At 36.8% G+C, this 12,187-nt stretch overlaps 1 protein-coding gene across 9 annotated transcripts in view; it reads right to left on the minus strand.

Annotated features, from left to right (window-relative positions):
* The window catches only part of CLASP2 (cytoplasmic linker associated protein 2), a 151,135-nt gene that overhangs the window by 55,260 nt on the left and 83,688 nt on the right, over nucleotides 1-12,187 (minus strand). For all 9 annotated transcript variants that reach the window (XM_010582318.1, XM_010582312.1, XM_010582335.1 and 6 more), the window contains exons 12-17: nucleotides 11,416-11,551; nucleotides 8,079-8,149; nucleotides 5,394-5,453; nucleotides 4,065-4,142; nucleotides 3,296-3,463; nucleotides 609-664 (exon numbers count right to left, since the gene is read on the minus strand). In XM_010582318.1, the coding sequence (XP_010580620.1) occupies nucleotides 609-664; nucleotides 3,296-3,463; nucleotides 4,065-4,142; nucleotides 5,394-5,453; nucleotides 8,079-8,149; nucleotides 11,416-11,551 (569 nt within the window). The remainder of the gene's footprint in view (nucleotides 1-608; nucleotides 665-3,295; nucleotides 3,464-4,064; nucleotides 4,143-5,393; nucleotides 5,454-8,078; nucleotides 8,150-11,415; nucleotides 11,552-12,187) is intronic.

Consider the following 12,187-nt stretch of genomic DNA (forward strand, 5'->3'; position numbering starts at 1 on the left):
TTTAACCATTGGTTTATGTCTTCAAAACTTGACTTGCCCGTAACAGTTTCAGTATCCAGAAAACAAGCACTCTCAATTACTGGCCGTTTGTAAAAAAGAGTTCAGTGATTTACTCCACAATAGTTACAAAGACATTATGTGAAAAGAGAATGAAGATATTCAACTGTGAAAACTCAAGACAAAATTAAACTCTTTGCATTACAAATCTGTGGGTTTTTGTTTTTATAAAGAGCAGGAGCTACATGGGAATAGATAAAAGGTAAAATGATTCCTTCACTTCCAATTGCCATAAGCCTAATAATCATGAATAGACCACAGAATAATGTTTTGTTTCTTTGAGAGTGACTGTTCCATGACAAAACTCCAAGACAGATGATCAACTAATAGCAAATTAGGTCTTATACTTGCAACAACTGAAAACACATAAAATCTGAAGCAAGTACCCAGCAATCTTAGCTCCAGGTGCAGTTATAGTGACACACACCATTATTCAACTTGGAAATAAGGTAAATGCTTAAGACAGTAAAATTTTAAGCTGCATTTAAAACTTAATTCAAAGAACGTGAAGAGTAATTACTGTGCACTGCCCTATATTGCAACCACGTTACCTCTGCCTGCAAGGCTTGCTGGGCTGGCTGCAGACCATTTAGAAGATAGAGGCCGACTGGAAAAAAAAAAGTCAATAAACCCAATAAGTAAGTCTCATGTATCAGATTCAAAAGGCAACATATAATAAAATATAACAACATATAATAAAAGAGAAAAAAAAGAAATCTTCTGTTCTTTTCTCCCCTTCAACCTTCTCAGCATATTTTAGAAAAAGACATTAAATACAGAATGGTAAGGAAAACACAATCATCTTATCTTTTGTATTTTATAAAATTACATCTTCATCACAAAGCATTAATCCTTTGGTTACCAATAGGCACACTTTGCTAACACAAAGTTCAGGCATTCCAGACTTGGTCACAGAAACATTTAAGGTGGTCAGTACAAGGTTTTAGCCACAGGGCTGATCTTATAAAACAGCCATCAAACAAAAATAGTGGGAGCTACACAAGAAGCTTGATTTACGAAAGAAATTATGTGAAGTGGTGTCTGCAGTAACAAGGAAAACAGGTGCACAATTCATAAGCCTCCTCCAGTGCTGTATCTCCCAAGAATCAAGTTACAAATTAAAAAGGAAAATGCTGTAACTTCTAAGCAGCTAGACTGAATTTCCCATTTGAATGTCTTCTCCTCTATGTTTTCTCCCCATTTCCCTTTACTCTAACTGCAAAAATGGGTAGTTGCTGAAGCAAAATCGTTCTGTCTACTCAAGTTTAACTCTGAGTCCTTCCTTCTGCCTTGTTCAGAAAGGCAAAATGCAGTCAGAGGGACCAGGGAAAAGCAAAAAAACTAGTAGAAGAAAGCATGACACTTTATTCATTGATTCATATCTAGCCATCTAAACATTCATCTGACTGGGAAAGTTTGTATTTGCTGAAATAGTTGACTATTTCATCAATAGTCAAATTATAACCTGAGTCTAGAGTCTCAGCTTCAGTAAAAATAATCCCTCTCTAATTTTATACAAAAAAGCTAAAAGAAAAGAGATGCCTCATACTGTGTATTTAGTTAGCTCAGATGCTCAATGATAATAGAGGTCAGCACTGTTACCTAACTCCTCAGAGAAGATCATGTATTTGCAGCTTATTATGAATACCACCTGCTTTTCTGACACTATTAACTAGTGTTTTGGAGGTATTTTGCTGCAACTGAGTTGAGGAGGCCAAGGCAGACCTCCTGGGTGCATCCTGACCTTACAAGTTGCTCCAAACAGAAGGCACAGACAACTTTCACTATCTATTGCAATTGACATTTCATTTAAGCAGTTTCATATAGGTAGGCACAAGTCACCACATTGCTCTTATTTCACCCACCCTCTTTACAACTATTTTTGATCAATGATCTGCAAGAGCTGTAAGTTCAGAGGGTCGAAAATCATGGAGGATCAGACTTCTAGGAAAACCATACCCATATTTCCTAAGCTAGTCTATAAAGGGAGAACTCAGCATCTATCTTAGAAGGCAGAAATATAATTTTGGGTAACACAGGGAAAATAACATGCATCTAAATGCAAAATTAGTAAAAAATCAATTAAAAATTAATTCATTTCCAATATCACGATGTCTTCTGTTCATCTCTTACTTTACTCCTCCCTTTCTGTACTGTAGTACTTGCATATCTTGCAATACATGAAGTAACATTTGAGGATTTAAGAGTATTTTAAGATAGTAATTTTTCTGTAATTTAGATTTTAACATTTTATTACTAGTAACTCATTAACAGCACTTTGATTATCAGACAGGGAATACAGATTAATATAAACAAGAGTAATCTTTGAATAAACAGTTGTGGAAAATGAAGTGTTAGCAATAGCCTACATTACAGACAATTATTTTTAAATTTTTTTTATAATTACAAGTATCATTGGAAAGATAAGATAAGCCTCTGGTATTTAAGGCAGCAGCCAAAAAGAAAAAAATTAACCTCCAATATGCTGGAAGCAGTCTTTGCTTTCAAGTCAAAAGTGAGCAGACAAGTTCTCTGGCTTTGGAAATGAAGCATCTGAATTAAAATTTTAACAGGTTTAAATACTTTGAGGAAGCTTTCTAGAATTTACAAGAAAAAAATCAGCACATACTACTACTACTATTTTACTTTTCAACTAAAAAGCCAGTAGATTCTTCTGCTATTGGTACCTAAGCAAACTTTTATCTATTCAGCTCAAGATTGTCTATACATTTTAATACACCACTGACTGCAGCATAGACCCACCCTCTAGTAATTAGCAGAGCTGCAAAATACTGCTAATACATACTCAATACTGTGGAGACAGGAAAAAAAAAAGATCTCCTATCTGAGAGACATCAACAGTGAGATTCATTTTCTCATACTTCTCAGTGAAAAGGGATAAAAAAAGGAGTAATGCCATTATTTCTTTCCTAGACTTAGTCCTTGCACCAGAATGCTGGACATCAGTATGTGAACCTTGAAGATATTTTGGTGTAACCAAGGCTGTTAAGGAATATATGAATAAGAACAGTCTGCTAAAATCCAGTTAATGACTGCCCTTACCTTGTTGGGGTAATACTGTCATATAGCAAAAGACAATAAAAGTTTTTTTATTTAAAAAAAAAAGCGACAAAATACAATTACAGCTTTTCTGTACACCACAGAAGTCTGGCTCATTTGCTTTTGAGAAACAGTTTTTATTTGTTAACAGGCTCTGAAACAGTTAAGCGATCCTTACTTTAGGCTCTCCTGTGAGCTGGAGGATGACCTGTCTGACTGAGGGAGAGATGCTATACTGCCAGAATTCTTCAAGTAGGTCTGGAGGCTTCTTTGATAGGGCGGCTCAAGAGAATTGTAGAGAGTCTCAGCTTCACTAGGAAAGTGATTTCTAAGACCCAGATAAGCCCTGCAAAATGAGAATAACCACATATAATTGCTCTGTTTTCTTCATAGTGTGGAGTCAGGAAGGAAAGATTACAGAACGAACCAGGGATGGGAGGGAAAGGAACTCAGACCGAAAATATGTAATGCATACAATACTACTCATCAAATCATTTAAAAAATCAGCTACATTGACTGAATTAATCTTTTCAAAATAACATAAGTCCATCCTCTGAAATTCTCACATTCACTTACCAATTCTGTGGGGAAGCAAGAGAAATTCTTTTCTGACCTACTCACTAGTCAAAGTGCTGCAGTTGTTTACAGACTTAATTAATGGGGTGGGAAGGGGGAAGAATAACTATATGCAGCAGTATTAACCATTATGACTCCTGTTTCAGTAGAATCCTCAAATGCTGCACGACAGTATTATTTGCTTCAACTTCTAGAATGTCTTTTGCAAAAGAAACTAGACAGTAATTCAGGATTCCAAGAACAGAAACATCAATTTTCAACCTAACTTGTGTCCTCCTCTTCAGCCATCGTTAGCCACTCACCTCCAATTAGAGCTTTCTATCGCTCATGTAAAACATACAATTTTTCAGAGCAAAACAGTCAAAACTCACTTTCTTGCCTCCACTCTGGCTTCTGCATCAGCATCATGAATGCCCTTCTTGATTGTTTCAACCAAGACAGCTGCGTGCCTAGAAGAAAGACATTCTTCATGCTATTTTGCTACTCCAACTTCTATTCTAAGTAGTAAAGTTTTACACTTTAATTAACATTTCTTGAAGTAAAAACCAGCTGAGATAGTAGTTCTTTCTAAGATACAACATAAACAAATGCTTAAGCATACTGATGACATAATTGCACCTTCTGTAAAGGTTTAGGTAAGCTTCCTCCTTCAATCTAAAAGAATTATAATCTACTTTTCAGACATACATCCACTTACAATGCTGAAAAAGTTATTTAGAAGTACCTTTCTTAAAACAGAAATGGAAGAAACTATTTCCCCTACTATATTAATACTAAGAAAAAGGAAAAAATTAGAATTACTAACTTTGCTTTCCTGGAAATTCACCTTTGAAAGCTTTTGGCGTGTGAGTTCTAAATCTCAACACATGCTCAAAGAACAGCAAAGCACCCATCAGAACAACCAAAAAACTGTGATGATAAACCGATTTTAATTCAAGACATGTTTGGGGGTTTGTTTTGGGTTTTTTTGTTTTGTTTTGTTTGTTTAGTGTTTTGGTTGTTGATTTGTGTTAGGGGGTTTTTGGGGTGGTGGTGTTTTGAGGGCTTTTTTAATACACACATATACATTCTGACATAAATCAAGTGATCTCCCCATTGCTCCCTTTCTCAGGAGCACCTTGTGGGGTTGAAAGGTGACTATGGAGCTGGATGAGCTCCTCAGAGCCTTCTCCGGAGGCTCTGCAGTCCCTTTGCTCTTACTTTTTGCTTACAGTATACATTCTGCAGACCTGATGCAGGTACTATTTTCCTATCTACCCAGAGAAGCTACAGTGTGCTCTTAATCATTACCAGAAAAAGTCCTCCAGCCTAATCCCACTTGCCTTCTTTTATGGTGAACACACAGATTTCCTCCTTACAGGAGAAAAGACAGATGCTTACCTGTGCATCTTTGCTGCACAAGATACATGACATAAGGGAAACTCTGAGAACGCATGGTACGCATTGCTCACATGTGGTATAGGAGAAGAGACAGAGGGTAAGGAGAGGAGGAAAGATGAAATCAAGGCTGGAGCTTACAGCTCTCCTCCCCCATGGAACTTGAATGAGCCACATGACCTGCTGTGCTAGAAAGGTTGTCTATGCTAGAAACGTTGGCCAACACTCAATGACATAATCCAATTAAAGGATTCAATGAAAAGATTTCTGTTTTAAGATTCATCAGCAGTTTATTCTTGGGGAAGAAGTATACTGGCCCATACCTTTCCAACGAATGCGTTTGCCACTCTTGTAACAACAGGTCTAAAAATTCAAAGGAGCGCCTAAAAAGACAGAACAAAAAGTTATAATTAATACTCATTTCTCTAACGTGCTTGTGGAATAAACAGTAACTATATTATTTCCCCCCCGAGGGAAATAAATGCATAAAAGTACATTTATCCATCAAATGAGGACATTGGTTGCCTTATTGCAAAGTTAAAATATTCTGTATAGAAAGCAAACATGCAGGCTAACTAGTCCTAAACTTCAAAAAATTTGATTCAGTTAACCATCTGTTGTTTGGGCCATGTTATTACACATATGCTACATTAGATTTATTAGCCCCCAAAAACCAAACTGTGATGGTTGAACCCCAGCCAGCAACTAAACTAAGCCCCACGCAGCCACTCACTCACTTCCCCCCACTCCAGTGGGATGGGAAGAATTGGAAACAAGTAAAACTCATGGCTGAGATAAGAACAGTTTAATAATTGAAGTAAATAAATAAATAATGATTATGATGAAGAAGAAAAGGAAGATAACAAAAAGAGAGTGAAATATAACCCAAGAAAGCAAGTGATGCACAATGCAGTTGCTCACAACCCGCTGATCGATGCTCAGTCGGTCCCCGAGCAGCAATCTACCCCTCCCAGCCAACTCCCCCCACAGTTTATATACTGAACATGACGTCACATGGTATGGAATACCCCTTTGGCCAGTTTGGGTCAGCTGTCCTGACTGTGTCCCCTCCCCACTTCTTGTGCCCCTCCAGCCTTCTTGCTGGCTGGGCATGAGAAGCTTAAGTCCCTGACTTAGTATAAACACTACTTAGCAACAACTAAAACATCAGTGTGTTACCAACATTATCCTCATACTAAATCCAAAACACAACACTATACCAGCTACTAGGAAGAAAATGAACTCTAACCCAGCTGAAACCAGGACAAAGACAAAAATCAATAAAGTTTAAAAATTGTACAAAGCATAAAATCTTAATATATTTAAAAAAAACCAACCCCACAATACTTTAAAAATTCAGCTATTAAGTCACAACATAATATTTCCATGGCAGTGTCCTTCTGTCCCAAACACTATTCCCACCCTTTCATCTGTCATTACTAAGTATGTAGCGTAAAGGGAAACATGAGACCCTTAGTACAGAGCTCTGCATATAGAAAGCACTCCTAAGGATTTGCTGGCTCTGTACAAACTAAGTTATGTAACTGTATTCATTATTAATTAGGAACTCTTGACAATTTAGCAGACAGCCGTTAGCAAAAGGCATACTTTAAAATATGTCTGAAACTAGATCCTGGTGAACAAATAAAAGACTCAAATTAGGAAGGTGTAGATGAGTTTTCAAAAAGGTAGTGGACTCTGTTTCCTGAAACTATTGCTTTTGTTGATTATGTTGAATCTTTGACCTGTTCTGGAGGGGGCAGATTTCATTTTTGTTCTGCCCAGATCCTCTGGACACCAACAAGGCATGGCAAGAAACCCTGAAAAGCTTTTCACTATTATAACCACCCTAGTTTGTCTTTGTGTTTCCAAAGGAATAAAGTCAGTATGAAAACAATGCAATTTTGGCCACCTTCACTGATGCTCACTGGACTGTGAACTGCAGCACCCAAGCCACCTTCAGCCTAATGTTCCTCAGCAAAGCCACGGTAAGCAGAGGCACTGAAGCACTGTGAATTGTTTTGCAGTCAAACCAGAAGTTATGACAGGTCAGTGTAATCTGGGTTGAGATAATACTTGCTTTGGATGCAAAGACAGCTTAGACTCAGAGCAAATAGTTTAGATGCTCAAGCTATTTCTTGCATACATATAGCTATATTGCTTTCAGAGCTAGTGTGGGTCCAGAAACAGCGTTAACTGCTTTTATGAGATTCTGTGCAGAAAATGAGACTCTGTCAGGAATCAATTAATTTTGTCAAGAGCCAATCCAAGTGTTCAAGTTTCATGTTCTTGGAAAAAGCAACATGCTGAAGATGCACCTTGGTTGTTAAACATGACAACACATTGATCCACCATGTCCTATCTAAGGTAGCAGCCACTGTCTCAATCCCACAGTCCCCAGCATGGTAGGTTTATTATTTTGGGCACACTATCAGACAGCCTAGCTCTGTGCATTCAAACCACATTGCACAGAAGTTACGCATTCCTCCTGATATCAGGAGAACAAGGTGCTGGCCCACATGACATGCAGTATGCTCTAGTACTTCAACAAACAGCTAACTTCACTATGCCTGTCAGGTCTGGCCCTAACAGTGACTAGTAGGCTCAGGCTGGTTCTTTGCGAAGACATGCGTATCTGTTTCATGCTCTCTCAATACCTTTGTTGTTTATTCTCATTAGACTGGGCAACACAGATTCAACTACAGCTTCCCCCCCGCTTCTGGTTTTAAATCAGAAGGTACTTTTTCCAATAAATGTTAGGAACATTTTAAACTAGAAGAAATTTTGCAGGATACAGTGTACATCCCCCAATACAGCAGAAAGTACCATTCCTCAACATCACCCAATGTAACTGTGCTGAAATTCATTTTTGTAGTGCACTGGATAACACAGTTTTGTGTATTCAGAGTTAATGGCCATAAGTCTTCAAATCTGTTTATTTTCAACACTTGACCGCCATATTTGAAAAAGCAACAGCTTTAATAATTTACTATTTATAATGTACTCACCTTCTAACCGCAACTGATTTTGAGGTACAGTTGCTTGTTATTAAAGGTATGAGTCGTGGCACATGAGTATGCTAAGAGAAGAGGGAAAGGGGGGAGAAAAAAAAAAAAGAAAAAAAGGACAAAGCAGTTAATGACAAAAGCATTCCTGAATTTGTACTGTACTAAGTCAAACAGAATTAGCAACATAATAAAAATTGCAATCATTTAAAATACTTACTGAAATGAAATGTAGAATACTATTAAATAAGAGACTGCTGCTAGCACATCAATTGATTAAACCTATTTTCTTCCAGAAGGTCAAGCAAAAAGCACTTCTAATGCCATCAACAATCACATCATGATATGCAATATTTAGCTGTCAGAAGTCATATATGAAGGCTCAAACATAACCGTCTCCTCAAGGGAGTTGTAAGCTGATGTTATTTTAGTTTTGCCACACAAAAAAAAGTAACAGACATAGCAGTCTTAAAAATCAGAGTTATGGAGCAAAAAGTAAATCAATCAATCTGAAACTATGGGCATTCTTTTAGAGATCAATACAATTAGTGCTACAAAGACCAAATTCCTTTTAATGCAAGATATGTCAATAAAGTAAAAGCACTGACGTGTAATATAAGCAAGCTTATATATATAATCTATATGGAAACACCCAACATCCTCATGCGAAAAGGAAATTCTTGAACTACCATTTAAAGTGGATAAGATAAACTACATAAAATCCAAATGCAATACTTTAATTCAGAATTAAAGCTGCCTTACTTCAGCTTATCTTAACTAATTGTAGACACAAAGTATTAACTTTTTAATTCCAAGTAAGAGTAACATGGTTCAACAAATCCATTTTCAGTTCATTTCTTTACTCCTTTCTTCATTAAATGCATAAGATAACTTCTAAAACAGTCCCCAATACAGTGTGAAACTGTAAGCTGTGAAAAACTGCTTAAAAAGTACAGTACTGAACAATTCTTAGCATCTCATGTATCATACTTTCTCCTTAGGTAATTATTGTTGCAGGATATAAACACACAAATTACCAAAAAAGCGGAGAGATAATTATCAGCTCTCAGAGTACTGCCAACTTCAGAATTAGGAGGGAATTAATACGAAAATCTGGAAAAGCCTAACAGTTGCATTTCTTTGTACTGATATACTTTTAAACAGGGGTTTTGGGGTTTTGTTTGTGTTTTGCATAGTTTTCAAATTGAAAAGTGACACATGACTGCCAGAAAGGGAACAATAAGCAATATCAGGGGAAAGAATAAAATGTTTTTACAGATGGAGAAACCTGTATGTTCCAAATCTTTGGAGCTATTGACATTGTAATTTCCAGAAAGTGTTTTGCAAAGGAATCAAAGCCTCAGGCTTGCTTTTTTTCGGCTTTGAGACTGCACATTTCATCTGTTACACCCCTCTGAAGCTGTAATGACACACGCTTCCTCCCAACACACCTTGCAGCTCAATTGCCCAACCTGAATCCCACCTCCCTCTGGAAAAGATTTTCTGCCACCCTAGCATCTCATCATGATCCCCCCCCCTTTTTTTTTAAAAATTGATTTCCTGATTTACTAGGAGTCAAGAAAGAGAAATCAGACTACAGTATAAGAATTATCTGGAGAAGAAATATGAAATCCAATAAAGGCACAAAGATGAAACGGAGCTCTTCAATATCACTAGTATAATACAACCTCCCTCTTTATGCAGACTCACAGCAATTAGATACTAAAGCACCAGGATCTGAACTGGCTGTCAGTGGATTCTAGTAGGAGTTTCTGAGCAAAATGCTGACTCCAAGAGCTGTAATGACTTGGGCTCTAAATATTCAATGCATCACACACTCCCCGACCAACTCTCATTTAGTCCAAAGGACATAAGTCCAAAGGAGTGTGGGGCTGAACTTTGACTCTTGATAATGATTTATTTCTTTTTCCACTGAAACCTGAATTTTCTGTTGGAACACCTTGCATGAGCCATTTATGGATTGGGTATTTGAACACCATGGATAGGATTTTCTTGCTTCTATGCTTCCAATCTAGTATGTTAAATTACAGCTAAGAATAACAGAAGTTTAAACAAAATCAGGGCAGCTATAGCCGATGTGTAGGCTCTTCTCCAACTGAACTGAACTAATAAAGCCAATTTAATATAATCAGTGAATTTTTATTTCATGCTGCTTTTCTGCTGCTTGATTTGGCTCCTGTAAACAACAAGACAGGGTTAGTTTCTTACATGCCTGAGCTCATCTAATACTAGTGCAAATGTTCGTCTTCTCTTACAACTTCAATCATCCTGCATAAGGGATATTCCTGCACTCTCAACTCTGTGCCATTAGCCATCTCACAGTACACTGTAAGAGTCTGGGGAAAAAATGCCAGTGGATCTTAGCCCATGTGCTCATGTAAAGGTAATGCAGAAGTCTCAGAGCACATTCTCAGAGGCATGGGTAGGCGAAGTACAGATTCCAAAACATACTGAGGATGGCAATAAAAGGTGTGAGTGATTAAACCACTTAAGTTGTTGGAAAAGTACAAAATTAAAACACAGATGAGATCATAGTGAATAGCAGTAAGTGCCTAGCATTAAGAACACCACAGCTTTTAATGTAGAAACTACACGCAACCTCCCACTTTTATTTGAAACAAAAATACCGGTACAAGTCCCAAAAATCTAGCTAAACATCTTGCTTCTGACACCAGTCAGTAGCAGCTGCTTAAGGAACAGACAATAAAAACCAGCTAGTATACAGCATTCCCCTCTTCTATATGCTATAGCTTTAAGGACTCAGCTTAGAAAGTTCTTAAACCCGAGGATTAAAATCTCTATTGGGCTTTTCTTCCATGAACTTGTGCTTTCTGAATGGTCCACGTATGTCTGGCCTCTTTCAAAATTTTATCATTAATTCTATGGGTCGAATTTCTTTTTATTATGTTTTGCATTTTTTTTGATAAAAAGAAATAGTTTTGTTGTTTTTTGTTTTTTTTTTTAAAATTCTTACTAGCTTCTTGACTACTAGCTTAACTTTGTGTTTTCCAAAAAGGCAGTTAAAAGCAGTTACCCTTTGAAACACACTTGCCTTTTTACAATTAACACACTAAAAAAAAAAAAAAGAAACGCAAACAAAACCACAAAACAGACTTGCTTTTCATAATTATTCCTCCATCTTTACTTTGTTAATGCTGCCAGTTGGTTTCAATGATAAGTAATATTTGTCCACCTGTGAGAAAAATTACTTCTCCAATAAAGAATGATATATAATCCTGTATTTCAGAATTGTTATTACCTCCGCTAAGAGCCACCACCTGAATATTCCTAGCAAGCAAAGTGAGAGAGGAACACCTACCCGAATAATGAATCTAATGGCTGCGCACCCAGAAGTTGCCATCACTTTGGCGCTGTTGGGAACCAGATTAAAAAGAGTAGGCACAATAGCTTCAGCGCCATGATCAAACTTGTTTCCCAGAACAGTTGAGAGATGGCTGTTTAGGAAAAAGAAATAAAACTTGTTAAAAAAAATTAATTTCTTAATCTTAAAATAACAAAGTTCACTGTACATTTTAAAGATTTATCCTTCCAAACAACAGAATTTCTTAATTTCATGATTTCCAAGTCCTGGCCTCATTGGAAATGTGGCATTTATGGAGTATTTTTGTTATTTAGTAGACACATTAAGAGGCTGAAGACTATTAACTTTTTCTTGTAATTAAAAACAAATACCACAATTTGAAAGGCTAAAAATCTCACGTCCACATAAAATATCATAGTATTTCTTCTTTTTAACACACTTTTAGAGTATAACTATCTAAAATCTTATGGAAATTATTGTTTTGAGATTTTCTCCCTTTTGAATGCAGGCAAAATTACTGAATTTATCACAATTAGCCAACCATAAAACTTGACTCCCTTGCTTATTAGAGATTATGGTTTTAGTTTTAACAAATATACAAACACATACAACAGACAGGAATTTAACTGTCCAGTGGTGACAACAAACACTTCTTCCATGCAAAGAGACTATATAAAAAGAATTTGCAGTCAGCAGCAAACGACACATCAAATATATCTAAGTTTTAGGGATCAAGAAGAATTCCAGGCTTTTAGGCCTAGATGAGGAC

The sequence above is a fragment of the Haliaeetus leucocephalus genome, unplaced genomic scaffold (assembly GCF_000737465.1).
Source record: "Haliaeetus leucocephalus isolate CR32 unplaced genomic scaffold, Haliaeetus_leucocephalus-4.0 Scaffold83, whole genome shotgun sequence".
NCBI lineage: Eukaryota > Metazoa > Chordata > Aves > Accipitriformes > Accipitridae > Haliaeetus > Haliaeetus leucocephalus.